The 20,220-nt window shown below is 30.8% G+C and overlaps 2 protein-coding genes across 3 annotated transcripts; one reads left to right on the top strand and one right to left on the bottom strand.

The window, feature by feature from the left end:
• The first annotated feature begins 4,135 nt into the window (after positions 1-4,135).
• On the top strand, positions 4,136-5,690 carry LOC105136101 (uncharacterized). Its single transcript, XM_011041295.1, has one exon. The coding sequence runs from the start codon at positions 4,342-4,344 to the stop codon at positions 5,548-5,550; it is 1,209 nt and encodes a 402-aa protein (XP_011039597.1). The 5' UTR covers positions 4,136-4,341; the 3' UTR covers positions 5,551-5,690.
• A 7,798-nt stretch (positions 5,691-13,488) lies between these two features.
• On the bottom strand, positions 13,489-16,298 carry LOC105136100 (PPPDE putative thiol peptidase family protein). 2 transcript variants are annotated; one of them, XM_011041294.1, is made up of 4 exons: positions 15,993-16,298; positions 15,119-15,406; positions 13,961-14,262; positions 13,489-13,928 (listed from the first exon to the last, which is right to left on the bottom strand). In XM_011041294.1, the coding sequence occupies exons 1-3, from the start codon at positions 16,129-16,131 to the stop codon at positions 13,982-13,984; spliced, it is 708 nt and encodes a 235-aa protein (XP_011039596.1). In that variant the 5' UTR covers positions 16,132-16,298; the 3' UTR covers positions 13,489-13,928; positions 13,961-13,981. The 2 variants fall into 2 exon arrangements, with proteins under 2 accessions (XP_011039596.1, XP_011039595.1); XM_011041293.1 differs by having other exon boundaries at positions 13,489-14,262.
• Positions 16,299-20,220: the final 3,922 nt, after the last annotated feature.

Genomic DNA, 20,220 nt, shown 5'->3' with positions numbered 1-20,220 from the left:
ATTGTTAAAACTCGTGTCCAAGAAAAAGACTCGACATACAATTCAGACGGCAAGCAAGGGTGTTGCGTTATAGTTAAAGGCTATATTCAAAAAATTTTCTTAAATCTTTTCAACTATATTTCTAATACTTGGTTTCGGGTTTGATAAGGATTGAGTTATTCAATTATTATATAAATCTCAGTTAATTTCAAAATAAGATTGATTTGGATTAAAAATAAAAAAAAAATAAAACAATATTGTTTTAAATAAAAAAAAATTTAAAAAAATTATTAGATAAGGCCCCAAATTCTAAAATATGATTTATATTATTATCGAAAATACTCGTTCAAGTAAAAAAAAATTAAACTTGAAACTTGCACAGTTTTATAATATTTTATGCTTAATTTTTATCAAATAATAAAAATAATAAGATTCAAACTCTTGACCACTTGATCATTAAGGTTCTAATACCATGTCAAAAAACCATTTCAATCTAATAGTTTAAGTTGTTAGTAAAATTTTAAGATATAATTTATATTATTCTCTAATATTTTTATTATTAATCCAATCAAATATCATTCAAATTTAGCCAAATAAATACCTAAAATAATTAAAAATGAAATTCAACCAAATCAACTTTCACGTATTCGTTGGTTTATATGGAAACATTAGCACTCTTTTTTTCTCGAACCACCAAAAAAAAAAAATAGTTCTAGTTAATTTGGATGCACATGAACTTTTGGGGACATATTTCACAGAAAGCAGAAAAGTTGTCTTCATTTCAAAGTATATATTGATAAGCTTGTAATTAAACAAAACCTTAATTGGAACCACATCAGGAATAGGGATAGAACAAGCTTGATTAATTATTCATTTTGAGAGTTAAAAGCCACAAGTCTTTCCTGTATTATATCTATTTGGGTTGTTTTGTCCATGTATTATTATTTTAATTTATCATATTTCTCAATTATATTTTCTTGATTTATTATATCTTTAAATTAAGTTAAGCACAAAGTATAACTAGTTTAGAATATGTGGCGTCATTAAAAAACGGGACCTGTCCAAATCTAAATTTTAAAGTAATTTATTTTGTAAAATTACAAATCATGAATAAATATTTATTTATAAATAAATAAAGAGTAGAAAAATTTAATCTTACAGAAAAAAATTGTACAAAAAAAATTTATAATTTTTTATTTACTTTTAATCTGTAATTTTACAAAAAAAACAATCACCTCAAATTTAACTTTTGAATATTCGACACCTTCTAATCACACAACAGCTCCTATATTAACTATGATTTGAATTTAACTTAACACAATAACATATCAAATAAATAAATAAAATATGGTAACCCAAATCATTATAGTACAGAATTATGCAAGAAACTAAAGTAAAGAAATCTCAACTGGGTGGCAGAAACATCTGCCAATTGGTAAACAGTCATTCTTCATGGAAAATATTTTCACAACCACATAAAAAGAATCAAGGATTATCCATGGATTTTGTTATTAGCACACTAATAATGTTCTTAACCTTAATTTGGCATATCTTTGACCCAGTTCCTTTTCTTTTACTTCCTTCAAGTATGTAAACAAAAATGGAGAATTAATTTATTGTTTATGATGGTTAAAATCACATATTGTCCTCGTAAATGATTTTTTAAAAGACAATGTTGTAAAATAATACATTTTTTTCCAAGACAACACGATTAAGAAAATATATTTTCCAATTATTTGTATTTTGCATAACTTTTAGAAGACCACACATTTAAGAAATATTTTCCTACATGATTAAAAAGATATTTACTTTTTTCAAAATAATTAAAAAGTTTTTCTTGATAGGTAGTATATGATATTAATAAAAATATTTTTCAATAATTATATATAAAAAAAACCCAGTCAACGGTGAGGATGCCAAATTCAAGGAAAAATTAACGGTTAAATATTTTTTTGTAATACATAATCTTAAAAGAAATTTGTCGGCCTAGTGGTTTGGTCACTTCATAATTCTTTCTTAATTTTTTTGTGTAGATAAAAAATAATAATAAATAAATAAAAAGTGTGCACCGTTCTCTCATGGTAGCACAACAGCTACCTTCGAATGGATCTAGCCATACTAGCAGGTCTGCCTAATTCAACAACATGGGTTTACATTACTGGTTCGAGCCAACAACTCATTTGACGAGGCAATCATCCTTTTTGCCAAGCATTCGGTGCCAAGTAAATTCCATCAAATCAAAGTTCTGAAATTGATTATGATGGCCCAGTTAAAATTAAAAAACTTTATCAATTATAAGTTCAAGCCAGATTATCAGCCATTAATCGCACAGACCAAATCTTGTAGAAGGATAATAATAATGAGGGTTTATGAAGATAACTTTGTGCCATTAATGTTTTGATCCCCTGAGTCCATATATTACAAGCAATAAATAATGTAATATATTGCTTAATGCTATTGTGTTTTTAATTGAAAGTAGAAAAAAACAGTGAATCTTGATTGACTTGACTGATTTTTAATAATATAATATAATTGAAGTGATCAAACTCTATCGATGCTAAAAAAAACAAATAAACTTGTTTTAGTAAATCAGTTGACTTAGATCATCAATAATTCGCGAATTTATCCAACAATTCAAGCTCTTTTTTCTAGAAAAAACATGAAAAGGACTGATTATTTGCTGAGGAAGATACAGGTGAATGGATTGGTGATGGTTTGTGCTTCTAGTAACGTGAAGGATACCCCCATGATAGATGAGAAAAAATGGTTTCTTTGGAAGGAAACATGATGGACTAGCCAACCAACAACTGAACTACCCTCCCATTCCCTGTCCTCTGATAAAACAATATAGTTAATTTGTATTAACATGATAGTATTCAATAAATACAAAAAGAAAATCTGTATCGAGTTCCAATGTTAGGACTGTTCACTACATTTCAACTGGTTGTTGTGAGTTTGATCCATGCTGTCCTTGTCTCCTTTGTTTGATGCAATGGCTCTCCTTTTCACTTTTTGGTGGGCATTGCTTTGTTAGCTTTGATTTAAGGGTAAATCTCAAGTATCTCCTACAATCATAGATGGATTCTTCGATTGAATTCCCAGATAATTTTCTTTTCTCTCCATTGGGAATCCCAAGATCTATGAAATTGTCGATCTCAGAATCCCGTCTGGCAATCTCCATGTTTCGAATTGTACTTTTCCATTCATTAAAAAAAATGTTGTTTTATAAACTCAATTAAGAATTCTCAAATATTTGAACTCAATTTTATTTTATTTTTGAAATTTTAAAGATTCAATGAAGATCTGTTTTTAATCTTAGTTTTAATTTGAGATAATTTGACATTAGTTTTCTTAATTTATATACATATATATATATATAAACAACTTATGGGATTTAATTATTGTCTCATATATAATGAAAGCAATATGTCTTCTCTCTCTATATATATTTTTTAAAAACATTAACTAAACACGACTTTGTATTTATCATATAAATTATATGAGACCACAAGATCAGATGTTAAAAGCTAAGTGATAAATGTTTTGTAAAATCTTATAAAATGTTAATAGATAAAGTGATTGAAGTTGTTGTGTATATTTACCGAAATAACCTAATCCCTATTAGCTGAGGCTGATGCAAGGCTTGAGTGGAAGAGGCTCTGGCCACTTAAACAAGTAGTTCTGGGTTCCTGGAAGAAGTTCTTGTCTTGACTCTTGACAGAACCTTGAAAGATTAATCCTGGGCAATAAGCTGGGGATACCTTGGGAAAAAAAAAAAAACCATAAAAATATGAAAGAAGAGCCTTTTTGTTTTTTTCAAGACATGGGGGAACTTCTCTTAATTAAAAAATGGCTTATACAAAAAAAATAAAAACCATCTCACTAAGAAACAATACAAAATTAACTTTAACCTCTATTTAATTTCATTAATTAAATATGTTTACCTAATTACTCTCATGCCCCATCACCATTAACCCATAATTTAGACCCTTGACTGCTTCTAGCCATTTATAGCATGTAAATTAATGAGAAAGAAGGAGCTACCTCAATCTGTGTATAATCATCTTATGACTAAAGAGTAACACATGCATGTCATCTTCTCTGTACTTAGAAATGTATAAAAAATAATTGATGCCTACCAAAATTACCCTCTCTCGCTCTCTCTCTCTCTCCCCTTCCTTTGGAAAGATAGTCTTCACCCTAATTTGCGTGTTAGTTTCAGTCTATTTGCATTTCGGTCAAATTCATTGTCCCTCCCTCATATAAAAAGCACCAATCTTGTTGTTAGCCCTTCATATTTTTCTAAGCCAAAAAATTGTAAGCTCTTGAACACAAATTCCAAGTTCTTTCACACAAACACAAATGCCCCACCACCGTTCCTCCTCCCCCTTCCCTGCTTGCTTCCGCCCTTCCACCGCCGACATCCACCACCTCCCCCCACCAACACCACCGCCGCCACCTAATTCAGGCAACTCTAACCTCACCACCTGCCTCTACCAAACTGACCTTGGCCTCTTCTCTCTTACTTGGTCAAGTTGCTTTTTAGGCCATTCTCTTCATCTCCACCTCCACCCCATTGACTGCAACAACAGCTACTGCTCTCCTGTTTTTTACCCTAACCCACTTTCTCTCTCTACAATATCTTTTCACCTCAATATCAAACCCTCGTTGTTTTGGAAAAGGCATGGATCCAAGAAATTCCATGTTATTAACCAGGAGGCTAACACTCCAACCCCAAGAATTCAAATCTTTTGGGACCTCTCTAGAGCCAAATTTGGATCAGGACATGAACCCCAGTCCGGGTTCTACATAGCTGTGGTTGTTGAACGAGAAATGGTGCTTCTTGTTGGTGATTTGACCAAAGAAGCTTTTGCGAAGACCAAAGCTTTGAGGAAAGAGAGAGCCCAGGTTCTTGTTTTGAGAAGAGAACATGTGTTTGGCAACAGAGTTTACACTACAAGAGCAAGATTTGGGGGCAAAAACAGAGAGATTTCAATAGATTGTAGTGTGAACAATGATGCAAGATTGTGTTTTTGTGTTGATAACAAAAGGGTTTTGCAGATAAAGAGATTGAAGTGGAAATTTAGAGGAAATGAGAGGATTGAAGTTGATGGTGTTCCTATACAAGTCTCATGGGATGTCTATAACTGGCTTTTTGATGACATACACACTGACCATGCAGTGTTTATGTTCAGATTTGAAAGCAATTTAGACCACCCCGAAGAAGAACAGGAAGTAGTACAGAAACAAGAACAAATTGAAGTTTATGGTTGTCATCATCAACAACAAGAAATCAATGAGAAAAACAACAACAAAGATGTTGTTTTATGGCAACAGAATTCATCAAGTAGCACCCCTAGTTTTGGAATGAGTCCAATAGAGTGGAGAAAGATGAGAAAGAGCTTGATGAGAACAGCTGCAAGGAGTTCATCTTCTTCATCAATTTCCATGTCCTCAGCATCTTCTGGTGGCAGTTCTTCAGTAATGGAATGGGCTAGTAGCACTGAAGAAAGTGAACTTTGTGGTGGTCCTATTGGATTCTCCTTGTTGGTTTATGCTTGGAGGAAGTAAAAGATTAGTGGATGGATTAATGGATGAATTCTCTTCTGTTTTTGGTGATCTTTTGTTAAATTTCTGTTTTTGTCACTAACCCATTATTTGTTGATGAACATGCTAGTATAATACTCAATGAATTAGCATACAACTAAATCTAACATTAATCTTTTCTTTCTGTATTCAGACAAGATTCAATTTCTTGAGGTCTTTAATCTCCTTCTGGGCAACTACTGCAATTGACCTTGCTTGGGTTCTCAATCAAGTTTCTAGTACAGTTAAAGATTCGATTTTTCTTGCATAATCTTCGTAATGTAGAAGCCTTAATTCGGATGTCTGGTACTATTTAATTTGTTGGGTCTGGTCTGGCTGGTTTGATTTTGATTGAAACAGTAGGTGTGATGGAAATTTCCTAGATTTCAATCACACTTAGATCAAGACAAGATGCATGTGAAGTGGGTCTTTTACCTTTTCTGTCCTTTATTTATTTTCTATTGGTACCTGTAAACTAGTCCAGCCTTGAGACCTATGTCTCTGATCTCTAACCTCTTGGTAGCCATGTATTGGATCACTCGAAGTTCCATTTCCATGTATGAAGAGTTTTTTTTTTTTAATTTATTTTGAGTTCTAAAATTAAGTCCTTGATTGGATTTATAAGCAAAGCGTTTCTGTTTAACTTAGTACGCTAATTATTAAATTAATGAGAAATTTCCTTTTAACCACTTTGAACTCAAACCTGAAATGATGATTAAGTAAAGAATGGATGGATTCATTCACAATTTCATCTGAAAGTTTTGAAGTTTGTAAAAGTTTTGTGGAATGCGTGTGTGATCCATTATGAATAGTTGATGAATTTTATTTTTATGTGCTAATTAAAAAAAAAAAAATCGGTTATATGTAAAGATATGACCCAACACCACATTATAGTACTGCCCCATAGGAAACGGCACCAAAGATGTAAGAAATGGGGAAATGGGAGTGTTTTGTTGACCTTTCCCTTTGTTTGAGGAGGACCGGTTGGTGCCAGTCTAGATGTCTGGTGAATCTAACGTATAATCTTTATGATGGTTGCTGTTCTTGCCTGTTTGCTTTTTTCCACATAGGATACTGAAAGGGCAAACAACATTATTCTTCAGACCCTAGATTTTGAACACCAAGTAACTTAGTACTTCACGTTTGAAAATCTACAACTTAGTACTTCATGTTTGAAAATCTACAACCTAGTTCATTAAAAGCATCTCCAATGGGAAAAAACCATTTAAAAGAGCCAAATTATTCATATAGTTTTTCTTCTTATATGCACTCCAATTTTAACAATCCATTTGTATTTTAATATATTTAATATTAATATTTTTGGTTTTTTTCCCGAGAAAAACCATTAAAAAATGTTTAATTGATGAAAGAATGACTATTTAAATAATTTATTTATTTTTCTAAATTTTTTTATAGACATGTAGAAATGACTTTTCTTTTTTCTTTGATAGAAAAATTATTTTGGCTCTTCATTGAGCTATCCTCTAGGAACTATAAAATTAAAAGAATTCAGTTTAATCTTGTAATCACAAAAAAATCATCATGTAATAATTTAGTTTTATCTGTTTAAAAAACTAATATATGATAGTGAAACTCTAAAATAAAATTTCAATGAAAAGAATAATTAATTTACTGAATCTTTATAAATTATGCTGCAATCTCTCTAAACTTTAACTATTTAATTATTGTATTTTTATTGTTTATTATTTTTATATTTAATCGAGTGTTTACAATAATATGTTATTAGATAAAAAGTTTTTAATCTATAGTTTTACTTTTCATACCTAACCTCACCCTCTTAAAAAAGGTATTTAAATAAGACAATGATCAACAAGGGTGAAAGGATGAAGTTATAGATTTAAAAAATAAAAGGCTAAGGAATTGCTAACTCATGATAAAAATTTGGATCCATGTTGTAATTTGACTTGGCTTTATGCTGGTCTGTCAAGGTTCCTTTCTTGTATTTTGGTTTTAAAGACAGGTTACATGCTATTGGCCAGGGCTAGAATTTTTAAGGTTATGTCCATTTTCCATGAGAAATTCCATAGGACAAGCCATACTGGATTTTATGCATTTAATTATTTAAAGATTATTTAATTTGACTAATCTATATTCGCTGTCAACCTACCTCACTTATTTGTATTTGTAGCCGATTACGAAGATCAATGGACAAAATATACTACTACAGCCGACTATCCATTTTATTAATTTATTAGAATTGATTGGGTCTATAAAAATAATTAAGTACAATATGTTGTTGTAATTCTTCTATCCGGCTTCTTTGCATTTCCTAGAGTTGTTTCTATGTAAAACCTAGATTATATTAAAGGTATAATATTTAGTTTTTTCTTAAAAAATATATTTTCAAACTAACTTATATATTAATCAACATTAATCTTTTTTAACAATTTATGACATATTTTTTATATTAATTTGATATGATTTTAATTAAAGCATCATCTTCAATACCTCTGCGACCACCATCTTCTTTCATGTTATTTTACTAAAGAAATTACCAAGTTTTTCTCAATAATAGCATAATGAGAAAGAAAATTTCTAAACTAACATGATTAAAAAAATATTTTTTAAACTAGCATAACTTGACTAGTTACGCATCTACCACATGCACGTCCCACATCATTAAAAAAAAAAAAAACAATTGCAATTTTTTTTTCTTTCTTCTCTACTCAAAATGCATTTGGTACCTCAATGTTATTTAGTTAACTTTATTTCCATTATTATTATCATTTCATCCGCTGTTTTTTTATACAAAACTAAAAAATTGAAATTATTTTTATTTAAGTTGAATAAAAAATAACAATTTTTGTTACTTTTCAGAAGATTATTCCATTAATTTCTTAGCAAAATTCATTTAATTCTATAATAATACAATATATTAAAGATAACTAAATATATAAAAAAAGGGACTTGATGAAATAGATAGAGAAGAAAGAAAGAAAAAATGGACTTGCACAATAACTAAAGTAGAAGAGATGGAAGAGAAAGAAAAAGAAAGAACATTAAAGACATGTTGAAATTTCAATGATGACATTTATAAATATCAAAACAAGTCATCTTTGAAGATGAAAATGACACACACGTCGCTTGGAGGCAATGGCATCCTCGCTTGCTGGAGCCATGCACAAAAGATTTTAAACAAAAAAATGGTGTGTGGATGCTATGTCACAAACACTAAACAAAAATTTTATGTAAGGTGCGCAAGTGTTATATGCACGTCCCAAGTTCAGGAATTATTTTTTTCAACTAAGCTAGTTTGTGAAAAGAAACATTCGATTGGTTGGGGGAAACCCGAAATTAGCAAATTTCGAATTAGCTAGTCGAACTTTGAAAATTACCCACTAAGGCTGAAGCTATTAAGAAATGAAATGAATCTTTCTCTTGCAGGTATACCGACAAGGGCAAGTGGGATTTTGAGTAGTAAATGCAATGTACATTAGTATTGGAGAAGATAGAACTGCTCTGTAGTTTGTATGGATTTGGAGATGGAAGAAATTTAATCCATAAAAATGGTGGCTGGTGTGTATTCAAATTGCCACCACATTTATTTTTTCTTTACGCGCATTAAGAAAAGACGCGGATTGACTTGTGGAATAAAAAGAATAATGTCTTCCAAGCTTAAACTAGCTGTCTGTTGAACACCATGTCCAAGCAATGTATTCCTCTTTTTTTTTGTTTACATTAAATTAAGAAGCTAAAGTTGAGTTCATGTATTCCATCTTCGTTCTCCATAGCAAGTTCCTGAACTACCACTACCAAACCTTTGCATGGTAGTTAAATGGCCGGTTAGAAAATGGGATGGAGTGCTTAAGTATAGCCCCAAGGGAGTGCTTTGCCGAAAAAAGAAGAAGAAAATCTTATTATTGTCTTCCAATTTCATCTTAAGCCTTAGGATGACCACAAGTCGGGTTAATTTTTACTATTTTATTGTAAAGTAAAATAGTGTGGCTTAAATTTAAACAGTCGGGTTGAGTTTTTCTTTTAAAAAAAATAATCTTGAGCAGAGAATCATGCAAAACGTTTGCTTAACATATTAAATATATAAAAAAGGAAAAAGAAAACAACAATAGTTCTTTTTTCGCTTCGAAAGCTTGAAAAATTGAATTTTAATTTACAGGAGGATTCGTAGTTTAGACTTTAATAATAGAAGGTATTAATTCGAGTCTTAAAGAGCATCAATAAACACATGGAGTATCTAAATTCAAAGCTTCAATTTGAATCAATCATAGGAAGAAACAGCAAATTAAGACACCTAATTGCATTTGGTCAAGCGTACATTGAAGGGAGACAGGCACATTACCTGCATACATGATTATTGAAGTCAATTCTGCCACAAGTTAATTACCATGTAAAAAATGAGTTGTGCATCTAGCAGATAAATGGTTTAGATAGCTTTCTATTTGTCTAACAACAGATCAACTTTGGATTGCGGAACAAGTAAAGGGCATGCACTTGGCTATGTGCTTGCTTCATAGATTTTGGCCTTTTAGGGTTCATATATATCCTGTAGATTTGGATAGAATTTACATTTCAGCAGACAAACATGACTTTTGACTAGTTAAGCTAAGCTGAAACTCAACTTTTTGCCACCGTAGCTGGTTTTATTTGCTTAATCTTTGAAAAGCACAAGATTTAACATTAAATTGTGATACATATCCATCACCAAATTAATATTTTATAACACTATTCTCAAGAAAAATATCTTTGGCAAGCACTGATTCTTAAACTTGGCATGGCACGGGTCCATGCTGAATTTTTTAAAAGTAAAACCTATTTGGAATTGATTGAGTTTAGCCCTGTTGACGTACGTAGCAGGCCACTCACTATCCAATCGACTTGTTTTTAATTTGATTTAATTTTAAAAAATTATTTAAAATAATATTATTATAATTTTTTTTTAAAATGATTAGGGTCAAACTAGTTAATTTATCTAATCCATGTATAGGAACTTCAACCAAATCATTGATCAGACGGATGAGTTGCGATAACTTTGCTTTCGTGTGCCATTATGGAATTGGCTATAACTTTGCTTTCGAGCGACAATATGGAAGTGGCTAGTAGGCCCTTCTATGTCGAGCATGGTTCAAGTCATTTTCTCGAAGAAAAAAAATCTGAACACTGTCTTAATAGATGGGCACTGTGTATAACTTTAAAAAAGATCCATGGGGCATGACGATTACTAACGTGCAACTAGGAAGTTACACGTAGAAGTAGAAACAAGGACTAAATAAGCTCAATAGTTGTCTAAAATTGACAACCTCAATATTATTAATGTAATTTGCCAAACCCATATCGTATGTTGGTTTTGGTAGTGAAGATGAATTGTGGGATCATTAAATAGCAAAATTGTAGGTTAGGTTAGCATTTGAATTGTGTTGAATGGTCAAGTTTAGATGATAGCAACAATGGTGGTCAAGAGACTGATGCTGCCATAGATGATATTTTGATAAGAATCGGATTCGGCTTTAGGTGAATAGGGGCTTAAATAAAACTATAGATAAGGTTTTTAAAATATCTCAAAAATATTCTTTATTATTTTTATGTATATCTGATAAGTGGAGCTTGGAACAAGCTTCATTTAGTATTTAGAATCTATTACTGAGTGGAGATAATTTTCATTAATTTATAATTGATAAATATAATTTATTTATTTATTATTAAGTAAAGATCTTGAAAGCCTTGATGAATTTAAGCCACCTCTAATAAGAATCTAGTTTTCTAAAAGTTCACGGAAAGAGAAGGCATGTTATTATGCTAATCTCCAATGTACCATGGGGGAGGGTCAATAGTGTACTTTCTAATGTATTTTTAAGAAGAAATCTTATTTAGCTTCTCATATTATTCAATTTCAATGTCACCCCAAACTAATTAAATGAAACAATTAGGTCTGTAATGTTTCGCATATTTAACAATTTGATCCTCCTTCGATATATTTGTTATTTTTTTCATTGAATTTTCATATTGTTGATTTTTATTTTATTTTTTTGCGCCCCTTTGTTTTATTTTGTATTAATCACATAACTTTTTATTGTTTCAATTAAATCCTTTCACATTTAATTGTTTTGAGTTTTGGCTTGGCAGAGCAAGAAACAATGCTTAGAAGAACAAGAGTGATCCTTCAAGCTAATTATCCTCTTAAACATTCTGTTTGTGTCTGTTGCTTCCTGTTCCCCTAGTATCGATACTGATGGTTTTTACCGCACCAAACCATCCATGATCTTAAGAATTTGAGAATTTGATTAGAAACAAGCGTCAACCAGAAATATTTAAGGTTGATGAGTCCAGGGGGCTTTTCGTTTTCTTGATTAGCAAGAATATTATCGAAATTTTGATGGATCAAGGACACTAGTCAATTATTGTTAGATATCGTTTATCGCCATTGTCTCTATGCATAAACTTTTGTGATGGATTGTGCTGAAAACAATCCTAACATCGTTTCCAGTGATGCCGTTTAATCCTATATCGAATAAGAACGAGGAATGAAGAGAGATGTTCAGCATACAACTACAAAAGTTATTAAATCACGAGTTTAATATATTAATCTAAATTTTGTATGTTAATTTAAGTTTATCTAAGCTAACAAAAAACAGTTTTGTTTCAAATTAAAATTAAAAATAAAAATAAAATGATGTTGTTTCAAAAAAAAAAGTCAAAATGAATTTTAACGAGGATAATATAATTAAGTCTCACCTAGTTTAATCAACAATTACTTAAAGTAGTTCAGAGTTTAAGCTTCTGGCCATGTGAAGATAATACCCAATTCACCATTTTATGTTGGGTCAATTGCTAATTAGAGTTCCAATGTCCTGGGGGATGTGGATGGCCTTGGCAAGGGTGGAGACTTTAGAATGGAAGGAGCGCTCACCAGAGGAGTATAATTTAAAGAAATGATTGAAAGAAGATGCCCTAAACCAGATGCAGTGACTTCCGGTGTTGCCATTGGAAGTGTATCCAAGGAGGGACGCCTAGACGAGGCTTCGAGCCTGTTTTAAGATGAAAAGGAAGCAGGGATCTGTCTTCTTTTAGGATTCTCTCATGCACAGCCCTTTGTTTGTTATTGCGGTTTGAAGTGTTTTTGGATGAAAAAATATACATGTTTTTGGATTTTTTTTAATGGTTTCATTCAACTGTATTACTAAACACATCATAGTCTTAGGCTATGGAATTCCACCGGAGTTTACAACATTCAACGATATGGTGGATACTGATTTCAGCATTTTATTGGATGCATTTTGCCATGTCGGAGCTAATGGTTCAAATGGGCATGGAACCTGACATCCCCAACAACACTGGATGTCATGCATGGTGTGATTCAATTCATGGTGCGATATCACATGCCAAGTGTGTGTGTGTGTGTGTGTGTGTGTGTGTGTGTAGCATCTTGTCGGTATTTACAGCTCTTTGATCAATGGTTTTAGGAGATGTGAAAGACTAGATGAAGTTTGGATTGTTTCCTGGAACTGCTAAGCCATACGATATTGCACCTTGAAGCACGTCTCTTCATTGAAGTTGGACCCCGTGCAAATCATTCAAAACCAATTTTTTCTGGATTTTGGAGAAGGTCTAGCTTGCCGAACCCTTTTATTGATGTTGAACCATCAAGCATCTCTCTTCATTGAAGTCTGAATCCCACTCTATAATAAAACATCTGGACTCAATTTTTTTGCATAACAGTGCACGAAAGATAGCTGCAAATACGTGCAATTATTCACAAATAATATGAATTTTCATAGCAGGAGATAAGCGATATATATGAGATCAGTTGATTGAATCTACCAATTCCCATCACTTGGGCACAGAGAACTGAACTTAGCTAATTGAAGATGTATTGGAATCCTTCTTGTAAGGCCTGCGACCCCAAGTGTTGAGGACATGATCTAGAATGAGAGCTGGGACTCCCTAAAATTCATAATCATCAGCTTCTAGTATTAATCTATTATAGTTAAGACTTCTAAAAACATCTTCATTAGCTGGACCACCATCATTATCATCACAGGACCACTACTCTTTGAACGAACGTTAAGCAGATTATTAATGCAAAGCTATACAATCTATCCATGGTGACAGAAGGCAACCAGGCCCCGCAACACAGACATCACCTGCTGGTAGTACATGACAGTTGCTTCATCATTCACATCGACCGTGAACAATTTCAAAGACTCGGCACCTCTGCTTGTGAACCAGACGGGATTTTACAGAAAATCACAGGACCTCCATTCATTAAAAACAGAAATCTTGACAGAAAACAGAGACACTGCAGCAACTTTGAAGCAGATGTTTCTGCAACCACTGGAACCAGATAACATGGGGCAGAATACAATTTTTGCAGTTTTGCCCATCTATAGTTCACTTCTTTAAATTCTAAAACCCTAGAAAGTTTCAAAACCTAACGCCTTCATTATGCCTTCAAGCTCCATGTCGATGATGAAGATTCATTGTGAACAAAAGATTTTGGAGACATGGGAATGGATCGTTTCTGTCCACCACTTCTGCTTTCAGAACTTGAAGGGCAAGATGTCAATGAAGGGGAAGTATTTACAGGGTTAGAAGAAGAAATGAACCTGGTTGACCGGCTCCTCAATTTCTTCTTCTCTCCTTCTTGTGCACTTTCTTCTGATCTAACCTGGCGAATTTTTGTTTGATTCAACTCTGCCGGAAGAACACAATTGCAAAGAAAACCTAAAAATTCACCAAAAACAACACCAACGTTAAATTTATGCCTGGTTTGCTGGCAAAGGAAAGGTAAAGAGTGAAAATAATCAGCTTGCATATGGGTGTTCAATAGAAAACAAAAATGTTTGAAGTGGTGTTGAAGGAATTCACAGCAAAGCAGAGTTGTATAACTTCCCAGTTAAGGAAGATACCTCTAACGTTAAGACAAGGCTTCTGAAGGCATGCATTGGGTTGATCCAAACTAGTGATATGAGATATTTTACAATCTGAACTGCAGGCTATCGCTTTACAATCTGAACTACAGGCTCTCGAACATCATCTATCCATCTCCTTTCCTAACCACTAAAGAAAATTTTGAAAGAGAAATAACAACCAGTTTTCCTTCTCCACCACCAAAAGATATCCAATAAATGAACGGAGAAAGAGAATGACTTCCCAGACATCATGTTGGAGGGGCGAAATAGAAACCTGAGCTAAATTGCGACAGAAAAGACAAACATCTTCAACATCTAGGCTAACTAAAAGATCTGGCATTTTTTGGGTGAGAATGACTGGAAAAAGAAATTTTAACATGCAAAGATCCTAACACAACACTTCATTGTTTACAGTTACTATAATATGAATCTTTAATGATAAACAAGGCTGTCAGCTTTCAGAAACATGCTCTTAACCACTTAAACAGTTTATAAAACTAGATGTGTGACTTATAAACATGACAGCCAGAACGAAGATGGTGGAATTCATGATAAAGCACAAGCAGAGGTTGCATGGACACCAGAACCACACGTTTCCTGTCTTTGTAAGCATAAAACAATCTGAAAGTAGAAACAAGGTCTAAACAAATTTAAATGGGACTCCTTACCTAAACGAGCAAGACGATTAACCCATTGTGGAATTGTTTTCCCAGTCAGCTTGAAACACATATCATTACAGAAGTGATTGCAGTTCTTAGTAATAAGATGGTAAGCATTCCCAGGATACTCCTGAGCTAATTTCTCCATGAAGGCCCGAACTTCTTTAGGACCCAAATCGGTTCTTCCAATCAATATAGATTTCCTAAACATAAATCCCGGGCATTGCTTCGGCTCAACCTCAAAAATCCCCGTTGTCTCATGATCATGCGCTCCAAAACCATATTCAACACCATGAACTACATTACAAAAAGAAAAAAAAAAGTTAAAAATTTAGGTCATGTCAGAACTAATTAAAAACACTCTTAATAGTCAATGGCCCAAATTCATTTTTTTCTACCACCAAATCTCAACAAACTAGACTAAGTTTTACTTGTTTGACTAACATGAGATCACTATAAATATATAAATTAGCAAACTCTCCTTTCAACAGCAAGATTTCATTTTTATAGAGATTGGATAGCATTTCACTACAGCAAAAAAAATTCTTTCCTCACTCACCAGAAAAATAACATAAAGAAAACTAGAAAAACCTGACCAAAAAGGGAATATTATATTTTAATTCCATAAATAATATTACCCTCTTTCCTTTCTTTTCCTTCCACATTCTCAGCAACCAAACTATACTAAAAGATGTTCTTTTTTCCCCCTTGGATCCAAACGGTTAAAAAAAAATACCATGACACCTTAAAAAAAAAAAACAAACCCATCATTTCCTTAACAAAAACATCGTTAAAATCGAAACCAAAAACTGAAACATGGAAAACAAAAGAACCCAGAAACACAAACCATGAAAAAATCAAAACTTTAAAAGTTACAACTAACCTTGTACGCCAGAATGATAGACCCCGAGACCAACCCAGTAAGCGTAACCATTAACAGTTGTCAAATCATAAACATTTAAGTAAACCGGAACTGTCCCTGTTTTCTTTTTCCGGTTCAACATCACCATTCTGCACAACATTTCTTTCTTTCTTCTTTTTATTTAAAGGGAAAGAAAATAAAGATGGGAATAATGGTGGTGGTAGCGATGATGGATCTAGAAAGCAAAGAGAAGGGCAATAGTTATGGGGATCGTGGCAATTTGAGGAATTTCGGGGTGAGAAGTGAGAAGCGAGGTTTGCCTTTTTTTTGGGGTGGGGGGTAATTATAATAATACTTGTTTTAGATATTCTGAAATTTTAGGATCATCCAAAGGTTTTGGAATAAAATCTTCCCTAGTTTTAAAAATAATAAATATATTTTGAATGAAAATAGATTTATATGATATATTCAAAATTTTATATGGTTATAAAAAATATTTTAATTTATTTCTTTATTAGGCACAAATTTATTTTTGCGTTTAAAATTGTGTTTGGGTGCATTTGACTTGAATAAATATTAAATTAATATTTTTTAGTATATTTTTTTATGGTTTTAATGTTTTAGTATAAAAAAATAAAAAAATCTAAAAAAAATTATTTGTATGCATACAACTTCAAACATTAACTAATTATATTGGATAATACACTAGAAATTATAGATGAATTTGCTAACTATGTTAATATTAAGATTTCACTTTTAAGGGAAATTTCTATTTGTGAGTAATGAAAATAGATAAAAGGTTTTTTTTTCATAAATATTTTAGTTGTGTGTGTTCATTGTGATGACAATGGATATTTCTAAGTAAAAATATATTCATATCATATTTATAACTTAATGATTAAAAAAATTAGATATTTATACCTTTTTTTTTTACATGGTTTATTATTTAATATAAAATAAATTAATAATATTAATATATTATTGTATTATAATATATATATATATATATATATAATGGTTTTTGTTTTAATCGAGTTTAATAGTATCTATTTTTTATTTATTACCCATTAAATAAGATTACTACTTAAAAAACTCACGCATTTATATCAATTTAGATCAATTTTTATCCAGTTTTAATTAAATTATTATCCCAATAATGTGAATAAGTTATTCAAAGAGATTTTTTTTATTTTTTTTAGAATTAATAGGTTTATTTTCTTATGTAATGTTAATGAAGAAACTTACAAAAAGATCTATCAAGTCATGGCACTTACTGCGCAGCATGCTCGATGAGCTCACCAAGATAAATTTCCATTGGCACCGAGAAAGGGAGATAAATAAATTCATGAATTCATGATTTGCTTCCCTTTCACGTCACTCTTTGGCATCACTTCATCGGCACATTACCACAAATCCAAGCCATTCAACTAGCAATAACAACAAAAACTCTTTGGTTTATTTTTATGTTCTTGTTGATTGCTTGACTATTGCCCTTGTTTTTGCATTTTTCATCAATTAATTTTCACTCATTGAAATCTAATTAATTCATTCTAAAAACTTTTAGATAAATTATTTACAAACAGATAGTATTAATAGGTACTTCACCTCCCGCTAAAGTCATGCATTTACTTACCAAAAAAAAATAAAGTCATGCATTTATATGTAATTTTATGCATGAAACAACACTGAAATTTTCAACTTTTTTACAATGCTATCTGAGTGAAAATTTCAACTTTTTTACAAAGTTATGTCACTCGGTGTGATACTTATCTGAAAAGCGTTTGGGTTGATAGATAATCAAGTAAAGTAAATTTCGTGTTATTATGTAAATTTTATTTTAAAATTTTTTTAATATTTGATCCAATAAAGTCTAAATTTAATTTAATTAGATTAAGATAGTCACGGATCAATTGAATCACACCAACTCAATATTTTTTTTCTAGTTTAGTTTAAAATTAAATTCAAATTAAGTTTCAAGTAGTAAATTATTTAAATTAATCCATTAGTTGAGTAGTGTTTAATAATTATTTATGCTTTTATGTACGTTTAATAATTATTTATGCTTTTATGTATGCTGACAAAGTTGATTTTTCTTTGGGATTATAGTAATGCTTTGCATTGTAATAACAATGGTGTTTTTAAAGTGTTTTTTAATTAAAAAATTTATCAAAATAATATTTTTTATTTTTAAAAATTTATTTTTAATAACACCGTATTAAACAATTTAAAAATACAAAATAATAATTTTTTAAAAATAAACTTTTTAAAAATCACGTTAGCACTGTAAAAACAAACACATTGCCCATCTGTGAAAAAAAAAACATGACTTTTATTGAATTAAAGTATTTTTTCGATCAACTAGGTTACAAGAAGGTCCATTATCACATCTAAGAATTGTGTGGGAACCCAGTTGCCTTGTTCATGAGAAATTTATTCCTCGCGATACCTTGCTGGGAAGAGTATATTCATCAAGCCATGCTTGGTATAGGACGACTTGATACAATAACGTGAAAGACTATCAGAAACCAGGGGAAATTCTAAATTTCTGTGTGAATATTCTAAGGAATAGTTTATGAAGTAAAAGACGAGTGGAAGAATCTGAAGTTTTGGACAATGTTCGACCGGCAGTCAACAGCCGCCGCGCCATCAGCTTCTCCACGAGCCACTGTCTTTTGCTTCTGGATCAAGGAACACAGATCAGTCCACGGTACACGTCTTCTTTTTTTCTCTGTCTCTTTTTCTAACTGGACATGGAAATGCTATTGACCTTTTCTATCAAATTTAGCATTCTTGTCCGACTCGATCTCGGTATATTCTGAAAAAAGAATTAGGTAATTGGGTTACCGGTAAACAGATTATTTTAAAAAAATATATATATTTAAGTTTTTACTAATTAACCAATGGATATGTAAACTTATTATTCAATTAAATTTGATCAAGTTAATATATTTTTCAATTTAAATTAAAACTAAACTTAAATTAAGTTATGAATTGACTGTTTTTTTGGTCAACTCGCTAAACAAACTAAATTTAATAATTATATAAAATACTCTATAAACATTAATAAAAAAAAAGTGATTATTCATGTACTGATTTGTAGCAGGTTCCCATGCGTAATGCACATACAAATTGTTGGTCCTTGCATGAAAATTTAAATCGAATCGACATGGCTCAAGTTTTCTTTCTTTCTTTCTTTTCATTTTTTGTCATAAAAAAATAATTTACAGCCTCACTCACTCGGCACACATATATGGCAGAGATTATGCTTCTTCTTTTTTAAATTTTCATCCTTTCTCTATGGTTTGTAGTGGAATTATAAAGAGGGAAAAAGAATTTTCGAGCAAAAAAAATCCTTGGTGCGAGCCGTCATGAAAAAAAATTATTACTATCACAATAACAATAACAATAATAATAATAATAATAATTACTATCATTATAAACTATCATAAAAAAAACACTATTATCACTATAATTATTATTATTAATAATAATAGTATTGGTTTGATTGTTACTAATATTATTTTAATTATAATAACTATTATTGCTATTATCATTATTATTATGTCACACTTATCACTGTGATCATTACTATTTTTTTTAGATTCGAGAAAACCTCAATTTCCAAAAAAATATATTTTATGGGCCAAGTTGAACAAGTAAAATCTCGGTTGTTCTAGACTCTTATAAAAGATACACGTCTTGATCCAAACTCGAGACTTGCTGTACAAATTATTACTATTACTATCATAATAAACTATTATTATTACCATCACTATCAACATAATCATTACTATTAGTATAAATATTAATAATATTGCTATTATTATTATTATTATTATTAGTATTACTATTATTATTGCCATCATTATTACTATTATTATTACAACTACAATAACTATCATAATTATTATTGTTGTGATAAAAATTATAAACCCGATTTGAAAGATAAAATTATAAATTATAAAAACCTAGATAAAAACAGTAAAGGAAACAAATAAATAAAAAATCAAAAGAAAAGGAATCAAATTAAAATTAATATTATTACTATTAAAAAATTATGAATTTGATTTGATAAATAAAACTAAAAATTTGGATAAAAGAGCAAAGAAAAAATGAGAATGGAATTACTATAAAAAAATAAAATCTATAAATTATTTAAAAAATAAAATAAATAAAAATCAAATTCAAGAGATTAAAAATTTAAGAATAATAAAATTAAAAAAATAATTTAAAATATTTTTTTTATATA

The sequence above is a fragment of the Populus euphratica genome, unplaced genomic scaffold (genome assembly GCF_000495115.2).
Source record: "Populus euphratica unplaced genomic scaffold, PopEup_1.0 scaffold51.1, whole genome shotgun sequence".
Taxonomy (NCBI): Eukaryota; Viridiplantae; Streptophyta; class Magnoliopsida; order Malpighiales; family Salicaceae; genus Populus; species Populus euphratica.
Note: the sequence above shows the minus strand (reverse complement) of the source record. Positions and strands in the feature narration are given on the sequence as shown.